General features: G+C 38.8%; 1 protein-coding gene across 2 annotated transcripts in view; it reads left to right on the forward strand.

The window, feature by feature from the left end:
- The first annotated feature begins 2,014 nt into the window (after positions 1-2,014).
- DNAAF4 (dynein axonemal assembly factor 4) overlaps positions 2,015-20,485 on the forward strand; it is a 74,180-nt gene continuing 55,709 nt past the window's right edge. For both annotated transcript variants that reach the window (XM_060005935.1, XM_060005936.1), the window contains exons 1-3: positions 2,015-2,146; positions 2,540-2,687; positions 9,977-10,110. In XM_060005935.1, coding sequence (XP_059861918.1) covers positions 2,024-2,146; positions 2,540-2,687; positions 9,977-10,110 — 405 coding nt within the window. In that variant the 5' untranslated portion in view covers positions 2,015-2,023. The remainder of the gene's footprint in view (positions 2,147-2,539; positions 2,688-9,976; positions 10,111-20,485) is intronic.

The raw sequence follows: 20,485 nt of genomic DNA on the forward strand, positions 1-20,485 counted from the left end.
CTTTTGATGTCATACTTAAGAAATGCTTTCTTACTCCAAGATCATACAAACACACACACGTATTTGTGTATGTGTATATATAAAATACATATATGTTTTAAGCTTGTATGTCTTTAGTTCATCTGAAATTCATTTTTGTGTGTGACACCATATGCATGTAGAGAGCCAATCCCATTTTTTCCCATATGGTGACCATTTCTCCTAGCACCCAATGTATTCAATAGTCATTCCTTTCTTTGCTTTTCCCCACTTATGTGCACAGTCACTTTTGCCATATATCAAATTTCCATCTACACTCCAGTTAGATTAAGATTTTTTGTTTTTTAAATCTAATAGGAAACACAGATTAAGACTTTTAAGACTGAATTAGTTTCAAGGCTTGTTAAACACTTTTTAGATAAGTACCTGTCTTGAAACAATGTATAAAGATTAATGGTGTTTTAAATTGGTATCAGCTGATGTAATGATTCAGCAATAAAACTGATCAAGTTTTTTTTTAAAAAAGACATAACTCACTCAGAGTGTAAAAAGTTTCATAAGACTGGTAGTCAGGGGAACAATTTCACTACAGAGGTTTGTATGTGCTTAACAAAGTGATTGCTAACGAATTTTCCTGAAACTCCCAAACAGAACAAAGTATCCTTTTTATTTTCTATACATATATCACTTGTGTTTTTATATAGTGGCAGAATCTACACTTTAACATTTTATATAATAGGAATGCATAAACTCTGTCTTTTGAAGACACAGGAGAGTTTGAAACAAAATGGTAAAAGTAGGAATTGAACACAAGGGGGAGAAATGCCCAAAGCAACATAAAAAAGAATCTATAGGATTGTTAGTTTTCTCCGATTAGGAGGACAAGGGAAAAGAAGTCTAACATGGCCCCAGTATTCAAAGTTACCGATCCTTGAGGTGATGAACAGCTGACAAAATTAGGTAAGATAGTGAGGGGTGCTCTGTTTGGGGGGTAAAAGATGATTTTTTTTCCTCCCAAGTCTGCTGCTCCTTAGCTTTCCTCAAGGACTTTTTCAGGAGCTTTTAAATTTGTATTAATGACTTCCAAAAGTAAAATGTTAAAAATCCCCATTCCTAAGTGGCAAATAGTTTGTAGATGCTTAATTTTCATGTCCTTTTTTTTTTTTTAAACATCAAATTCCAGTAATTTATAAACTGTGTCTCCAGAAAGCATCCCAAGGAAAGAACATTGGAATGGGAGTTAGGGGGTCAGGATCTTAATCACAGTTCAGCCGCTAATCCATGTGGCAATGGGGTTGGGTATATGGATCTCAGATTCCTTAAATACTGCATGTGGGAATACTACATGATCTTTAAGTTTCCTCTCAGCGCTAAAGTTACAAATCTCCTTAAACAACGGTAAAACATATCCGTGTCAATTCAACTTATCCTACAGTTGAGTTGCAGCCAAGCATTCGCCAGGTGAGTCATACGGTCGTTTCTCCCCAGTTCTCAAACCAAGGAAAGAACCCTACCTACATGCTTGTGACGGGCTTACGGTTGATAGGATTTTAAGGACAACAGTACAGGCAAGCTCCTAGGCCAGAAGGTCAGTATGAACTGGAACTTTCCAAAACAGGAACACCAAATGGTGCTAATTTCTACAGCCCCCGTCAGAACAAACAAAAGGCAAGGGCTGCAATGGCGCGTGAACGTCGCACCTGCTTCTCGCGGGTTACGCTTTCCCACATCCTTTTATGCATTTTCAAGCGTGAAGCTCTTTTCTTGCTTAAGCGGAAGTGGGTCTGCTACTTCGCAGATTCGCTTGGACTGCGGGTGAGAGACAAGACCTCAGGTAACGGTAACGCTCCCGCTAGGGGCGCCCAGGCAGTGGTGACGGGAGTCCGCAGGTCGACCGCAGTGGCGCGCCCGGGGCACGCTGGGAACGGGGGAGGGTGGTGCCGCGGCCCGGCCTGACCCGGAAGGGCTGGCCTGTGGTAACCCCGGCTTCCCTAGCAACCGAGCGGGCGCGCGTCCTCCCCAGCCTCTCCGGACGCCTCCCGGGATGCCCCTGCAGGTTAGCGACTACAGCTGGGAGCAGACGAGGACTGCGGTCTTCATCTCTGTGCCCCTCAGAGGCGTCAGCGTCAGGGACGCGGACGTGTTCTGCACGGAAAACTATCTGAAGGTAGGAAAGCGAGTCGTGCCTGCCGGCAGGGTGAGGGAGCCGGGGGTGTGGTCCGAAGCGGCTGCAGGGGCGCGGCTGTGGACCTGCAACAGGCGCGTCCTTGCAGATAAGCATCCTAAAATTTTAGTCCTATTAAAAATAAAACAAAGCAAAACAAACAAAACAAAATACGAATCCCATACAGGTGACACCTCGTCTGTAGACAGATGTCACCAGGTCAGAGATTATTTTATCCAGGATTTCCTCATATGCCGTGCTTTTATCGTGACCTGGAATATATTTATAGAAGGAATTTAAGAAAATGATTTAGACTTCTTTCTTATCACATTTCTTAACGGGTGTGTCTTTCATTTGTGTAACTAAATGGACTTCCGTTTTCCCCCTTTTGAATAGGTGAACTGTCCTCCATTTTTATTTGAGGTGTTTCTCTATGCTCCCATAGACGATGAGAGCAGCAAAGCCAAGATTGGAAATGACACTATTGTTTTCACTTTACACAAAAAAGAAGCGGCCATGTGGGAGACCCTTTCTCTGTCAAGTGGTAAGTTCTTTACTAAAAGACGTTCAGCTGGTTGTGCTTTTTATACTTTATACCATTTAAAATTTTCTCTTTTGAAATTTATGTTGCTATTCTAGGAAAACGAAATAGACACATAGCATGATTTAAAAGAGTTAGTGCTTCAGCTGCCTCTTAAAATAAATCACCTAATTCCTGAGTAATCGAATTACTCAAAAATTAGAGTCCGTTAATACTAGCTTTTAAAGGATGTGGGCTCCAATCTTCAGGGGATAAGGCCTCCCAATATGGCCTTTATTTAGCACTCATTTTGTATTAGGCATTAGTTCATCTGTTAATCCTCACAACAATCTATCACTTAGGTACCCCCCCTCTTTTTTTAAGGTGAGGCTACTGAGACACAGAAGGGTTGAGTAATTGCCAAAGGTCACACAACTAGTAAGTGACAGACAAGAAGTGGAGTCTTAGGGCTTCTCTGGTGGCGCAGTGGTTGAGAGTCCGCCTGCTGATGCAGGGGACACGGGTTTGTGCCCTGGTCCGGGAAGATCCCACATGCTGCGGAGTGGCTAGGCCCGTGAGCCATGGCCGCTGAGCCTGCGCGTCCAGAGCCTGTGCTCCGCAACAGGAGAGGCCACAACAGTGAGAGGCCAGCATACCACACACACACAAAAAAAGTGGAGTCTTAGCAGTTTGACTCTAGAGCAGTGTTTCAGCTACGGAACTTTTACAGAATACAGATGTCTGAATCTCACCCTAGACCAATCAAATCAGTTTCTGGGAGTGAGACTTAGACCTAGGTACTGGTAGTTTTTAAAACGCTTTTTGGGAATTATAATGTACAGTCCAAGTTGAGATCCCCCATTCTCTGTACTCTTAATCAGTATTCTTCTGCCAAGATCAGCTTTGTGGGTCAGTAATTGCCCTATACTGCTTTAGCTCTGTTATCTTCCTCCCTGATCTAGTTGTCATGTTTTCTTGTGTTTTCTATCTACTGCCTGAAATTTCTCTTAGGTCTTTGGCGTTAAGTCTTGAGTTAGGACTATTGAGAAATGGGGAAATGGCAGCCATTCTTTATGTTAATGTTTTCTTGGTATCTTCCTGTGGAATTTAATTTTTTAATCCCAGGTGGGATTTTTCTCTAAAATGTGGTATTCAGCTCAGAAAATACTGGTTAAGGTAGGTTACCATAGCCAGCTTACTTTAGTTCTTTATTGAGCCCCAGAATAACTGAGGAGTTTTTAAAAACCAGATACCTGCTCTCCTACCCCTGCCTTCCTTTTTGATTCAAGTCTGAGATAGGGCCTGGGAATATGTTGTGAAACACACCCAGGGTGTTCTGACTTCGTACCTAAGATTAAATGTAAATACTTTGATTTATTTCAGCTGTTGTTGATAATCTTAATTTTGAAGTTAGATGGGACCAGAACCATCTAATGGCTTCTTTTAAAATAAACAGATTGGGGGTTGAGAACTCCCCAGGTGATTATGATGCCTGGCCAGGTTTGTGAACCACTGACTTAAGTGTGTGTGTGTGTGTGTGTGTGTGTGTGTGTGTGTGTGTGTGTCTTGATTTCCCCAGGTAACATTTTGTCCACCAACTTTTTAGGCTATAAAGAAAAGTCATATCCATAAACCTGTTACTTTCCCCTGTTTCTGACATGAAACACTTTCTTCTATGTCAAATTCCCTTCTTAAACTTGTTGGCCACTTTATTCAGGAGTGGGAAGGGAATTTTCTAATCATAACCTTCCTCTCTAATTTAGATATCTGCTTTCATTGCACAGGTGCTTGAGTCTTCTCTTTCATGGTTATATGGTCAGCTATTCCAAATTTTGACCATTTAAACTAGGGTTGGCAAACTTTTTCTGTAAAGGACCAGATAATATTTTGGATTTTGTGGCCTATGTAGTCTGTGTCACAATTACTCAGCTCTGTTATTGCAGAACAAAAGCAGCCATAGACAATATGTATTTATTGATGCTGAAATTTCAATTTATTCTAATTTGTATATGTCATAAAGTATTACTATTCTTTTGATTTTTTTCAACTATTTAAAACTGTAAAAATTATTCTTAGCTTATGTGCTGAAAGAAATCAGGGAGCAGGTTGGGTTTGACCGTAATTTGCCAGTAAGACTAATCAAAACAGTCTTAAAACTGACTTATATAACAAGTAATGAACATCGATTTTACTTCAGAAACCAGGTTTGAGATTCTTTTAGAAGTCAAACTCAGTTTCAGATGCAATTCAGTGAAATTGTTTAACAATCTGTTTTTCACATGCAGTATTGTGGAGCTCCAGTCTATACTCCAAGTCTGCCTCCCTGATTATTCAAAACATACTTGCTCCATTTTTTTCTGAAGTTCCTTCTTGATCCATTTTTCGTTTCTTTTAGATATGGAGCATTTCACTTGGAAACTTGATTTTCTTTTAATTACTTCTGCCCCTGAAACTGGTCCAACTGTCTGCCACTCTGTTACTAAACAGGTGGTTTGGGGAGAGACTTCTGAAGTAATTTCAGTCCTAATTCCCAGCCAAGATCTTGGATGGGTAAAAATTCCATACTCTTTACTTATTTTTAACTGAAATTAATATTCCCTTCAACTATGAATGTAGATGACAAACAACAGTAGTGTCAATAAAAATCACAAATATGTTCATATCACAGGTACCTCTATCTTTTATATATACTACTTTGAAATTATAGTATTCATTAGACATTTTGCTATGTATTATTTAATGCATTAATAAAGAAGCACATACTTGTATATCACAAATTTATTTTTTAATATTTTGTGTTTTAATATAACTAGTTTTCTTTGTGTATTTTTTCATATATTTTAAAACGCTATGAAGGTGTGTATAAAACTTTACTAGTCATCCCTCCACTTCTGCCATTCTTTTTTTTTTTTAATCAGAAACAGTGAATATATATATATATATTTTTTAACATCTTTATTGGAGTATAATTGCTTTACAATGGTGTGTTAGTTTTTGCTGTATAACAAAGTGAATCAGTTATACACATACATATGTTCCCATATCTCTTCCCTCTTGCGTCTCCCTCCCTCCCACCCTCTCTATCCCACCCCTCTAGGTGGTAACAAAGCACCGAGCTGATCTCCCCGTGCTATGCGGCTGCTTCCCACTAGCTATCTATTTTACGTGTGGTAGCGTATATATGTCCATGCCACTATCTCACTTTGTCACAGCTTACCCTTCCCCCTCCCCATATCCTCAAGTCCATTCTCTAGTAGGTCTGTGTCTTTATTCCCATCTTGCCCCTAGGTTCTTCATGACCTTTTTTTTTTTCTTAGATTCCATATATATGTGTTAGCATACGGTATTTGTTTTTCTCTTTCTGACTTGCTTCACTCTGTATGACAGAGTCTGGGTCCATCCACCTCACTACAAATAACTCAATTTCGTTTCTTTTTATGGCTGAGTAATATTCCATTGTATATATGTGCCACATCTTCTTTATCCATCCATCTGTTGATGAACACTTAGGTTGCTTCCATGTCCTGGCTACTGTAAATAGAGCTGCAGTGAACATTTTGCTACATGTCTCTTTTTTTTTTAACATCTTTATTGGGGTATAATTGCTTTACAATGGTGTGTTAGTTTCTGCTTTATAACAAAGTGAATCAGTTATACATATGTTCCCATATCTCTTCCCTCTTGCATCTCCCTCCCTCCCACCCTCCCTATCCCACCCCCCCAGGCGGTCACAAAGCACCGAGCTGATATCCCTGTGCTATGCGGCTGCTTCCCACTAGCTATCTACCTTACGTTTGTTAGTGTATATATGTCCATACCTCTCTCTCGCTTTGTCACAGCTCACCCTTCCACCTCCCCATATCCTCAAGTCCGTTCTCCAGTAGGTCTGTGTCTTTATTCCTGTCTTACCCCTAGGTTCTTCATGACATTTTTTTTCTTAAATTCCATATATATGTGTTAGCATACAGTATTTATCTTTCTCTTTCTGACTTACTTCATTCTGTATGACAGACTCTAGGTCTATCCACCTCATAACAAATTGGTACATGTCTCTTTTTGAATTAAGGTTTTCTCAGGGTATATGCCCAGTAGTGGGATTGCTGGGTCATATGGTAGTTCTATTTGTAGTTTTTTAAGGAACCTCCATACTGTTCTCCATAGTGGCTGTATCAATTTGCATTCCCACCAACAGTGCAAGAGTGTTCCCTTTTCTCCACACCCTCTCCAGCATTTATTGTTTATAGAGTTTTTGATGATGGCCATTCTGACCAGTGTGAGGGGCTACCTCATTGTAGTTTTGATTTGCATTTCTCTAATGATTAATGATGTTGAGCATTCTTTCATGTGTTCGTTGGCAATCTGTATGTCTTCTTTGGAGAAATGTCTATTTACGTCTTCTGCACATTTTTGGATTGGGTTATTTATTTTTTTGATATTGAGCTGCATGACCTGCTTGTATATTTTGGAGATTAATCCTTTGTCAGTTGCTTCATTTGCAAATATTTTCTCCCATTCTGAGGGTTGTCTTTTGGTCTTGTTTATGGTTTCCTTTGCTGTGCAAAAGCTTTTAAGTTTCTTTAGGTCCCATTTGTTTATTTTTGTTTTTATTTCCGTTTCTCTAGGAGGTGGGTCAAAAAGGATCTTGCTGTGATTTATGTCATAGAGTGTTCTGCCTATGTTTTCCTCTAAGAGTTTGATAGTGTCTGGCCTTATATTTAGGTCTTTAATCCGTTTTGAGTTTATTTTTGTGTATGGTGTTAGGGAGTGTTCTAATTTCATACTTTTACATGTACCTGTCCAGTTTTCCCAGCACCACTTATTGAAGAGGCTGCCTTTTCTCCACTGTATATTCTTGCCTCCTTTATCAAAGATAAGGTGACCATATGTGCGTGGGTTTATCTCTGGGCTTTCTATCCTGTTCCACTGATCTATATTTCTGGTTTTTTTGCCAGTACCATACTGTCTTGATTACTGTAGCTTTGTAGTATAGTCTGAAGTCAGGGAACCTGATTCCTCCAGCTCCATTTTTCGTTCTCAAGATTGCTTTGGCTATTAGGCATCTTTTGTGTTTCCATACAAATTGTGAAATTTTTGGTTCTAGTTCTGTGAAAAATGCCAGTGGTAGTTTGATAGGGTTTTCATTGAATGTGTAGATTGCTTTGGGTAGTAGAGTCATTTTCCCAATGTTGATTCTTCCAATCCAAGAACATGGTATATCTCTCCATCTATTTGTATCATCTTTAATTTCTTTCATCAGTGTCTTATAATTTTCTGCATGCAGGTCTTTTGTCTCCTTAGGTAGGTTTATTCCTATGTATTTTATTCTTTTTGTTGCAATGGTAAATGGGAGTGTTTTCTTGATTTCACTTTCAGATTTTTCATCATTAGTGTATAGGAATGCCATAGATTTCTGTGCATTTATTTTGTATCCTGCTACTTTACCAAATTCATTGATTAGCTCTAGTAGTTTTCTGGTAGCATCTTTAGGATTCTCTATTTATAGTATCATGTCATCTGCAAACAGTGACAGTGCTACTTCTTCTTTTCCAGTTTGGATTCCTTTTATTTCTTTTTCTTCTCTGATTGCCGTGGCTAAAACTTCCAAAACTGTGTTGAATAAGAGTGGTGAGAGTGGGCAACCTTGTCTTGTTCCTTATCTTAGTGGAAATACTTTCAGTTTTTCACCATTGAGTATGATGTTGGCTGTGGGTTTGTCATATATGGCCTTTATTATGTTGAGGAAAGTTCCCTGTATGCCTACTTTCTGGAGAGTTTTTATCATAAATGGGTGTTGAATTTTGTTGAAAGCTTTCTCTGCATCGATTGAGATGATCATATGGTTTTTCTCCTTCAGTTTGTTAATATGGTGTATCACATTGATTGATTTGTGTATTTTGAAGAATCCTTGCATTCTTGGAATAAACCCCACTTGATCATGGTGTATGATCCTTTTAATGTGCTGTTGGATTCTCTTTGCTAGTATTTTGTTGAGGATTTTTACATCTATGTTCATCAGTGATATTGGCCTGTAGTTTTCTTTTTTTGTGACATCTTTGTCTGGTTTTGGTATCACACTCCTGCCCTTCTTATCACTCCCCTACTTCACACTCTCCTACCAAGTTTCCTCTCCCCTCCTGTTTTTTTCTTCTTCAAAGTCTAGATCCCTTCCTTATCCTTCTTCCCCTAAGATAATTTACCCCCTAATGGATCACAGCCTGCAGTTTCTAAAATACTGAGTGACTGAATAAAAAATAATTGTGAATGGTAAAGTCTGTATGTAACATGTCATGTTACTTTGTAATTTTTACTAAGGCTGGCTCTGTACTCTTCATATGTATCACTATAAATCACCATTTGTATTTTTGAAGGTGATTGATTATATCAGATGGTCTCAACCCCACTTCTCTTCTAGGAGACCCCCCAGAGATGATTTATTGTGATCAGGTTTATGAGCAAATAGCTCTAGTTTCTCAACAGAGAGAGAGGAGAATAAATGTGTTCTCTTTCCTCCCATCTTGTCCCCTCCGGCTCCCTTTCCCTCTCCCACTCATTCCACAGTCCTCTCTCTCCCTCTTGTGACCCTCTCCTCCTCTCCCTCCCCTCTCTCCATCCTCATTCCCTCTGTTATTTCCCCTCTCCATTGTTCCTCTTCTCTCTTATTCATAGTCTCTCTCTCTCTCTCTCTCTCTCTCTCTCTCTCTCACTCTGTTTGTCTATCTCTCTCAGTGCACAAAGGCATGCATTCTTTTTCTAAATTTTATTTGTGTATTTATTTTTGGCTGCATTGGATCTTCGTCACTGTACGTGGGCTTTCTCTAGTTGTGGGGAGCGGGGGCTGCTCTTTGTTGTTGTGCACAGGCTTCTCATTGCGGTGGCTTCTCTTGTTGCTCTTGGAGCACGGGCTCTAGGTGCGGGCTTCAGTAGTTGTGGCACATGGGCTCAGTAGTTCTGGCTCTTAGGCTCTAGAGCACAGGCTCAGTAGTTGTGGTGCACGGGCTTAGTTGCTCCCCGGCATGTGGGATCTTCCCAGACCAGGGCTCACACACATGTCCCCTGCATTGGCAGGCGGATTAACCACTGCGCCACCAGGGAAGTCCCAAGGCATGCATTCTTTACTAATTCATTACTATTACAGTTACTTGCTTACCTTTTAGTATTAGCTTCTTGACCAGTTTAATATTGGGATATGTTTTCACTTCTCCATGTGAGGTTGGGTCCAAAAACATCTTATCCCAGATCAGTATGTAAGCAGTTTCTCCTGAGTAAAACAAATTCATCATGATCCTAATTTATTGATATTCCTTATGTTTTAGTTGACAAAGAGATGATGCAAAGAATAAGGGAGAAATCTATCCTACAAGCACAAGAAAGCGCAAAAGAAGCTATGGAAGCAAAAGCTTCGGCAAGGCGGGAAGATCAAAAATATACACTAAATGTCATGATGAAGGTAAGTTGAAGATTCATAGGAAAGTCCTTTAATTAAAGATGTAGTAATTGCAATGATAATTTGTTGCAACCACTGTATTTCCTCACCATTTTGTTCATACTTTGGTTACAGGCCTTGCTGTGTTATGTAGGCTATCTACTATTGATGTGTATTTCTGAAAATCTGTATGAAAGTTGAGAGTATAAGGTTGAACAATAGGTTTACTTGTTTGAGGGAAAATGCTCTATTTCCAAGGGAATAAAACAGTTACAAGGTTTTATGCTGTAAATGTTTTACTTCTTTTTTAATCTTGGAATTATTGGACATGATTATTTAAAACAAGAAAAGCATAGATTTAACACTAAATATTGACCAATTAATATCTTTTAACTGTTGAGCCTTTCAAGTTAAATCTTTAATCAGCAATATATTTTTTGAGATATAATTCACATACCATACAGTTCACCCATTACAGGCTTACAATTCAATCGTTTTTAGTATATTTAGAGTTGTAAAACCATCACCACAATCAATTTTAGAACATTTTCATCACCCCAAAAAGAAACCCTGCACCCATTAGCAGTCACTCCCCATTCCTCTGAACCCCTAGCCCTAGACAACCGACAATCTACTTTCTATCTCTATAGGTTTACCTATTCTGACTAATTTTTACAAATAATTTCCCCTCTCAAATTCTCATTTTTGACATTTTGAAATGATTAAGGAATCTATAATAAGCATTATGTCATCAAGAGTCCTATGGACTCATGACTGTTCTTTTGCATTTGGATCACTAGTATTGTTTTTATAATCAACAGTTCATAATTCCAAAGATTTCTCTGCTTCTTTTATCATTTTTACTTGACTTTTAAATGTCACCAATGGTTAATATACTTTTTTTTTTACTTAATAATCGAACACGTGGTCATCCGTCCAAAGATTCCTGCTTTCTGTATACTTGATGAGTTACACCTTTTCTTGATCATGTTATCAATACTATCAAACTTTAAGCAAAATACTATAAAATTTGTGGCAACAGATAAGTATTTACTGAACTAATAAAATAGTTAAACAATGGCACACACACCGCTGCATTGGTAAACATAACAAAGCTGAACAATTGATTGGCAGGCAGTACCACAATGCTATACCTTGAAGTTATTTGTCTACTGACATATGAAAGTCTGACTTTGGTAGTATTGGAAAGGTGCTTTAGGGGCATTAGTGTATAAAGAATGAAGCTATAGATCACATTGAAGTGATAGAACCTATGAAAGTCTATACCCTATACTACCAACTATTCATTTTGTCTGTCTCTTTCCCTGAGCAGTGTTGAGAGTTGAGACTACATTTTCTTTCATCCTTATCATAGCAGTTGCCAAGTAAATAGTAGGTGCTCAAACAGTTGAATGAATTAATGTGAATATATTGTTCGAGTACCCTGTAACCATAGTATAGTTCTATTCTGGTAGATAGATGTAGCTATTTTTACTCTGTCCAATATTAGACACCATTCAGAAAAGAGCAAAAAAGAACTTTGATGTTCCATTAAGAGCAAATGAAGAGATATGATGACAAAAGGCAACTCCTTATTAGCTTAAACCATAAATTAGCTTAAAACTTGAATTACATATACCACAAAATAATGGGGTTTTTTAAGTAGTAACCTTTTCTTTTAAAAATTAATTAATTAATTTATTTTTGGCTGTGTTGGGTCTTCGTTGCTGTGCGTGGGCTGCTCCCTGGTTGCAGCGAGTGGGGGCTACCCTTTGTTGCAGTGTGCGGGCTTCTCACTGTGGTGGCTTCTCTTGTTGCGGAGCACAGGTTCCAGGTGCATGGGCTCAGTAGTTGTGGCTCATGGGCTCTAGAGCACAGGCTCAATAGTTGTGGCTCATGGGCTTAGTTGCTCTGCGGCATGTGGGATCTTTCTGGACCAGGGCTCGAACCTGTGTCCCCTACATTGGCGGGTGGATTCTTAACCACTGCACCACCAGGGAAGCCCTAATAGTAACCTTTTAAAAATAATTAGCAGGGCTAGTGCTAAGACTCACTGTGTCAGTTTGCTATGCTGTATAGTATAAGTCTGCTTGGGCTACCGTAACAAAATACCAAAGAGTGGATGACTTGAACAACACACATTTATTTTCTCACAGGTCTAGAGCCTAGAAGTCTCAGATCAAGGTCCATTGGGGTTGGTTTCTGGCTTGCAGATAGCTGAGAGAGAGAAAAAAATCTCTGGTGTCTCTTCTTATTAAGAAACTAATCCTATTGTATCAGGGCCCCACGCTTATGACCTCATTTAACCTTAATTACTCCTCAGCAGCCCATTTCCAAATGGGAGTTAAAGCTTCAGCATATCTGGGGGAACACAAACATCTAGTCAATAACACTGTATAAAAACTATCCAGAATTTAGTAGCTTAAAACATTTATTTTCTCACGATTCTATATGTTGGTCAGGCTGTTCCTGTGGTCTGAGGTTGGCTTGATTGTGGCTGGAAGTTCTAGGATGGCCTCACTCACATGTTTAGAGCCTTGCCAGGGAAAGCTGAGCCCCTCTCCATGTGGTATGTCATTCTCCAAGAGGCTAGCACAGGCTTCTTTACTTCATAGTTAGTGTTCCTGGTGGCAAGAACGGGAAAGCCCTAATGCAGAAGTGCTTTTAAAACCTCTGAAGTGGGAAAGCCCTAATGCACAAGCCCTTTTAAAGGCTCTGCTGTGTCACATTTGCCAATGTCCCATTAGCCAAATGTCCCATATATCCAAGCCCAGATTAAGGGTTAGAGAAATAGACTGCACCTTTTCTAGGAAAGAAAGATTAAGTCACATCGCAAAGGGGCATGCATATAGTTATGGGAGGAACTTGTGGTCATTTTACAACTTAGTTGGAATTGAAAATGTTAGGATTTAAACAATAAAGATAATTTGATTGATCCAGCAGGAAAAGTTCCGCGATAGAGCAGTAAATCCAAGCTCTGACTCCATCTCTCTGCAGCATCCTTAGCACTGCTTTTTCTTTGTGTCTGCTTCATCCTTAGGCTGACAGGGAGATGATCCACATCTTCACATAAGCAGGGGCCAGCAGGAGACAGGCTGTCTATTCTGTTGGCTCCCTTTCAAGCCCCATAAAACAATTGCTTTAGGTATTGTAGAATGATATTTCAAATGGTAATCACTTTTACACATGTTCAAATAAATCTTTACTTCAAGTCTGTTGCTTCAAACTTGGTTTGCTGCATCCACTTCTCATTATCTTTGCTGCTGATCTATCATTCATTTAGCAGACATTTATTGAATACTGTGAAAGGTACTGAGACAGAGTTGAACAAATCAGTCTTCACTTTCTGTTTACTCATAGTATAGAGAGGGTGACAGACAAGAACAAACAAAGATTACACCGTAGTATGCATAAGAAGTCATGGGCAGATAAAGAGAAAACACTGGCAAAAGGTTGGTGTTTCAGTCTGAGAGGCTGGTCAGGAAATACGAAGCAATGTTGTTTGTGCTGAATACTGGAGAATAAGCCACAGTTACCTGGGGATAAATGGGAAAATGACGTTACAGTTAGTTTGGATAAGTGCCTGACAGAGTTTGGCACAACAAGGAACATTTGTTGATCAGAAGTAAAATCTTGATATTTAGAAAAATCTCCTGAAGGGAACTCTTTAGGAATTTTCAGCAAGAAACCCAAAATAATTGGGTTTGTGTTTTGGAAAGCTCATTCTGGGGAGTGAGTTTGAGAGGTTGCAGGGTGGAGGCAGAGCTTTTGTATTCTTAAGACGGAAGGATTTTGAACATATTTATACGTTGAAGAAAGAAGCCAGTAAAGAGTGAGAGATTGATAATACAACTAAGAGAGAGGATTGATGATGAAGCAGTTTTTTTTTTGTGGTGGGATGAAGGTTGGAACAGGTGAAAAAATTAAATCTTAGGTAATAGGGGATATTTTATCTTTTGACCCTAAAGGGCAGGAGTAAAGAATAACTAAGCATTTGGAAAATTCTTAGAGACACAGATAGTTAAAGTAACCCTTTTTTTCCTTGGTGAAGGTAGCAAGGTCATCTACCCAGACTGTGAAGAATTGAGGTGGGGTAGGAGTGATTAATGAAAGGTTGGAATATTCATGGCAGACCAATCTGAAACATGCTTTTTTCCCCCTCTTTATTTTGGACTGCTATTGCCTACTTTTCCTGTTTTCTTCACTCTTTTGTTTTATAGGTTGCCTTCTTCTATTTTGAATTTTTTGGTTTTATTTTGTTTTATTTTCTACTTTAGGGGACCCCATTTCCCACTAATTTTTAAACTAAACAGGTCAGATTTGAAGTGCTTTCTTCTGATATTGTTTTCTTAAAGTTGAAACTCGGAAACTTTAACTGTAAAACAACTTTGCCTGATCATGCAGATGAGGTATGAGTTGCTTTCTAGAGTTGTCTAGATTATACTATAGGGCCTTTAAAAAGCTCTTATCAGTGAAACCACATGCCCTGTTTATTAGAAGCATGTATAACTAAGGGATAGAAAGGCCACAAGTAACTACTTGCTCATTTTTTATTCTATGCAATTGTAAATGTGATTGTTTCGTTTATTTATTTATTTATTTGGCCACATGGCTTATGGGATCTTAGCTCCCTGGCCAGGGATTGACCAGGGTCACAGGAGTGAAAGTCCGGAATCCTAACCACTAGGCCCCCAGGGAACTCCTGTAAATGTGATTGTTTTTTAAATTTCTCTTTCTGATAGTTCAGTGTTAATGTGTACAAATGCAACAGATTTCTGTATGTTAAATTTATATTATCAAACTTTACTGAATTCATGTATTCTAATAGTTTTTTGCCGGCATCTTTAGGATCTTCAATAGATAGTATCATGCCATCTGCAAACACTAACGATTTTACTTCTTCCTTTCCAGTGTGGCTTCATTTTATTTCTTTTTCTTGTCTGGTTGCTATGGCTAGGAATTTCCATACTATGCTGTATAAAAGTGGCAAGAGTGGGCATCCTTGTCTTGTCCTGATCTTAGAGGAAATGGTTTCAGCTTTTTACCATTGAGAATGATGTTGTCTCTAGGTTTGTCATATATGGCCTTTATTATGTTAAGGTATGTTTGCTCCATACCCACTTTGTGGACAGTTTTTTATTTTTTTACATCTTTATTGGAGTATAATTGCTTTACAATGTTGTGTAGTTTCTGCTGTATAACAAAGTGAATCAGCTATACATATACATATAGCCCCATATCCCCTCCCTCTTGCGTCTCCCTCCCACCCTCCCATAAAGCACTGAGCTGATCTCCCTGTGCTATGAGGCTGCTTCCCACTAGCTATCTGTTTTACATCTGTTAGTGTATATGTGTAAATGCCACTCTCTCACTTCATCCTAGCTTACCCTTCCCCCTCCCGTGTCCTCAAGTCCATTCTCTACGTCTGCATCTTTATTCCTGCCTGCCCCTAGGTTCTTCAGAACCTTCTATTTTTTTTTTTTTGGATTCCATATATATGTGTTAGCATATGGTATTTGTTTTTCTCTTTCTGACTTACTTCACTCTATAGAACAGACTCTAGGTCCATCCATCTCATTACACATAACTAAATTTCATTTCTTTTTGGGGCTGAATAATATTCCATTGCGTATATGTGCCACATCTTCTTTATCCATTCATCTGTTGACGGACACTTAGGCTGCCTCCATGTCCTGGCTATTGTAAATAGTGCTGCAATGAACATTGTGGTACGTGACTCTCTTTTTTTTTTTTTATTGCGGTACGTGAGCCTCTCACTGAAGTGGGTCAAAAAAGATCTTGCTGTGATTTATGTCTTAGAGTGTTCTTCCTGTGTTTTACTGTAAGAGTTTTATAGTGTCTGGCCTTACATTTAGGTCTTTAATCCATTTTGAGTTTACTTTTGTGTATGGTATTAGGGAGTGTTCTAATTTCACTCTTTTACATGTAGCTGTCCAGTTTTCTCACCACCACTTATTTAAGAGGCTGTCTTTTCTGCACTGTATATTCTTACCTCTTTATCAAAGATAGGGTGACCATATGTTCGTGGGTTTATCTCTGGGTTTTCTATCCTCTTCCATTGATCTATATATCTGTTTTTGTGCCAGTACCATACTGTCTTGATTACTGTAGCTTTGTAATATAGTCTGAAGTCAGGGAGCCTGATTCCTCCAGCTCCGTTTTTCTTTCTCAAGATTGCTTTGGCTATTCGGAGTCTTTTGTGTTTCCAAACAACTTGTGAAATTTTTTGTTCTAGTTCTGTGAAAAATGCCAGTGGTAGTTTGATAGGGTTTTCATTGAATGTGTAGATTGCTTTGGGTAGTAGAGTCATTTTCCCAACGTTGATTCTTCCAATCCAAGGACATGGTATATCTCTCCATCTATTTGTATCATCTTTAATTTATTTCATTAGTGTCTTATAATATTCTGCATACAGGTCTTTTGTCTCCTTAGGTAGGTTTATTCCTAGGTATTTTATCCTTTTTGTTGCAGTGGTAAATGGGAGTGTTTCCTTAATTTCTCTTTCAGATTTTTCATCATTAGTGTATAGGAATACAAGAGATTTCTGTGCGTTAATTTTGTATCCTGCTACTTTACCAAATTCATTGATGAGCTCTAGTAGTTTTCTGGTAACATCTTTAGGATTCTTTATATATAGTATCATGTCATCTGCAAACAGTGACAGTTTTACTTCTTCTTTTCCGATTTGTATTTCTTTTCCTTCTCTGATTGCTGTGCCTAAAACGTCCAAAACTGTGTTGAATAATAGTGGTGAGAATGGGCAACCTTGTCTTGTTCCTGATCTTAGAGGAAATGGTTTCAGTTTTTCACCATTGAGAATGATGTTGGCTCTGGGTTTGTCATACATGACCTTTATTATGTTGAGGTAAGTTCCCTCTATGCCTACTTTCTGGAGGGTTTTTATCATAACTGGGTGTTGAATTTTGTTGAAAGCTTTTTCTGCATCTATTGAGGTGATCATATGGTTTTTATCCAATTTGTTAATATGGTGTATCACATTGATTGATTTTCGGAAATTGAAGAATCCTTGCATTCCTGGGATAAACACCACTTGATCATGGTTTATGATCCTTTTCATGTGCTGTTGGATTCTGTCTGCTAGTATTTTGTTGAGGATTTTTGCATCTGTGCTCATCAGTGATGTTGGCCTGTAGTTTTTGTTTTTTGTGACATCTTTGGTTTTGGTATCAGGGTAATGGTGGCATTGTAGAATGAGCTTGGGAGTGTTCCTCCCTCTGCTATATTTTGGAAGAGTTTGAGGATAGGTGTTAGCTCTTCTCTAAATGTTTGATAGAATTCACCTGTGAAGCCATCTGGTCCTGGCCTTTTGTTTGTTGGAAGAGTTTTAATCACAGTTTCAATTTCAGTGCTTGTGATTGGTCTGTTTTTATTTTCTATTTCTTCCTGGTTCAGTCTCAGAAGGTTGTGCTTTTCTAAGAATTTGTCCATTTCTTCCAGGTTGTCCATTTTATTGGCATATAGTTGCTTGTAGTAATCTTTTATGATCCTTTGTCTTTCTGGAGTGTCAGTTGTTAATTCTCCTTTTTCATTTCTAATTCTATTGATTTGAGTCTTCTCCCTTTTTTTCTTGATGAGTCTGGCTAATGGTTTATCAGTTTTATCTTCTCAAAGAACCAGCTTTTAGTTTTATTGATCTTTACTGTTGTTTGCTTCATTTCTTTTTCATTTATTTCTGATCTGATCTTTATGATTTCTTAACTTCTGCTAACTTTCGTTTTGTTTTTTGTTCTTCTTTCTCTAATTGCTTTAGGTGTAAGGTTAGCTTGTTTATGTGAGATTTTTCTTGTTTCTTGACGTAGGATTTTACTGGTATAAACTTTCCTCTTAGAACTAACTACTTTTGCTGCATCCCATAGGTTTTGGGTCATTGTGTTTTCACTGTCATTTGTTTCTAGGTATTTTTTGATTTCCTCTGCGATTTCTTCAGTGATCTCATGGTTATTTAGTAGTGTATTTTTAGCCTCCATGTGTTTGTAATTTTTACAGTTTTTTTTACTGTAATTGGTATCTAGTATCATAGCGTTGTGGTCAGAAAAGATACTTCATACGATTTCAATTTTCTTAAATTCACCAAGGCTTGATTTGTGACCCAAGATATGTTCTATCCTGGAGAATGTTCCATAAGCACTTGAGAAGAAAGTGTATTCTGTTGTTTTTGGATGGAATGTCTTATACCTATCAGTTAAGTCCATCTTGTTTAATGTGTTATTTTAAGCTTGTGTTTCCTTATTTATTTTCATTTTGGATCATCTGTCCATTGCTGAAAGTGGGGTTTTAAAGTCCCCTACTACGATTGTGTTACTATCGATTTCCCCTTTTATGGCTGTTATCATTTGCCTTACGTTTTGAGGTGCTCCTATGTTGGATGCATAAATATTTCCAATTGTTATATCTTCTTCTTGGATTGATCCCTTGATCGTTATGTAGTGTCCTTCTTTGTCTCTTGTAATAGGTTTTATTTTAAAGTCTCTTTTGTCTGATATGAGAATTGCGACTCCAGCTTTCTTTTGATTTCCATTTGCATGGAATATCTTTTTCCATTCCCTCACTTTCAGCCTATATGTGTCCCTAGGTCTGAAGTGGGTCTCTTGTAGATAGCATATGTACGGGTCTTGTTTTTGTATCCATTCAGCCAGTCTGTGTCTTTTGGTTGGAGCATTTAATCCATTTACATTTAAGGTAATTATCGATATATATGTTCCTGTTACCAGTTTCTTAATTGTTTTGGGTTTGTTATTGTAGGTATTTTCCTTCTCTTGTGTTTCTTGCCTAGAGGAGTTCCTTTAGCATTTTTTTTTTTTTTTTTTTTTTGTGGTACGCAGGCCTCTCACTGCTGTGGCTTCTCCCGCTGCGGAGCACAGGCTTCAGACGCGCAGGCTCAGTGGCCATGGCTCACGGGCCCAGCCGCTCCATGGCATATGGGATCTTCCCGGACCGGGGCACGAACCCGTGTCCCCTGCATTGGCAGGTGGACTCCCAACCACTGCGCCACCAGGGAAGCCCTAGCATTTTTTTTTTTTTAATTTTATTTATTTATTTATTTATGGCTGTGTTGGGTCTTCGTTTCTGTGCGAGGGCTTTCTCTAGTTGTGGCAAGTGGGGGCCACTCTTCATCGCGGTGCATGGGCCTCTCACTATCGCGGTCTCTCTTGTTGCGGAGCACAGGCTCCAGACACGCAGACTCAGTAATTGTGGCTCACGGGCCCAGCCGCTCCGTGGCATGTGGGATCTTCCCGGACCGGGGCACGAACCCGTGTCCCCTGCATTGGCAGGTGGACTCTCAACCACTGTGCCACCAGGGAAGCCCTAGCATTTTTTTTTTTTTTAAAACTGGTTTGGTGGTGCTGAATTCTCTTAGCTTTTGCTTGTCAGTAAAGGTTTTAATTTTTCCGTTGATTCTGAATGAGATCCTTGCTGGGTAGAGTAATCTTGGTTACAGGTTTTTCCCTTTCATCACTTTAAATATGTTCTGTCACTCCCTTCCGGCTTGCAGAGTTTCTGCTGAAAGATCAGCCGTTAACCTTATGGGGATTCCCTTGTATGTTACTTGTTGCTTTTCCCTTGCTGCTTTTAGTATTTTTTCTTTGTATTTAGTTTTTGATAGTTTGATTAATATGTCTTGGTTTGTTTCTCTTTGGATTTATCCTGTAGTGGACTCTCCGTGCTTCCCGGACTTGATTATTTCCTTTCCCATATTAGGGAAGTTTTCCACTATAATCTCTTCAGATATTTTCTCAGAGTCTTTCTTTCTCTCTTCTTCTTCTGGGACCTGTATAATTCGAATATTGGTGTGTTTAATATTGTCCCAGAGGTCTCTGAGAACGTCCTCAATTCTTTTCATTCTTTTTTCTTTATTCTGCTCTGCAGCAGTTATTTCCACTATTTTATCTTCCACGTCACTTATTCGTTCTTCTGCCTCTGTTATTCTGCTATTGATCCCTTCTAGAGAATTTTTAATTTCATTTATTTTGTTGTTCATCTTTGTTTGTTTGCTGTTTAGTTCTTCTGGGTCCTTGTTAAACGTTTCTTGTATTTTCTCCATTCTATTTCCAAGATTTTGGATCATCTTTACTTTCATTACTCTGAATTCTTTTTCAGGTAGACTGCCTGTTTCCTCTTCATTTGTTTGGTCTGGTGGGTTTTTGTTTTGCCCTTCATCTGCTGTATATTTCTCTGTCTTCTCATTTTGTTTAATGTACTGTGTTTGGGGTCTCCTTTTCGCAGGCTGCATGTTCGTAGTTCCTGTTGTTTTTGGTGTCTGCCCCCAGTGGATAAGGTTGGTTCAGTGGGTTGTGTAGGCTTCCTGGTGGAGGGGACTGTTGCCTGTGTTCTGGTGGATGTAGCTGGATCGTGTCTT

This window comes from Delphinus delphis, chromosome 2 (genome assembly GCF_949987515.2).
Source record: "Delphinus delphis chromosome 2, mDelDel1.2, whole genome shotgun sequence".
Classification (NCBI taxonomy): domain Eukaryota; kingdom Metazoa; phylum Chordata; class Mammalia; order Artiodactyla; family Delphinidae; genus Delphinus; species Delphinus delphis.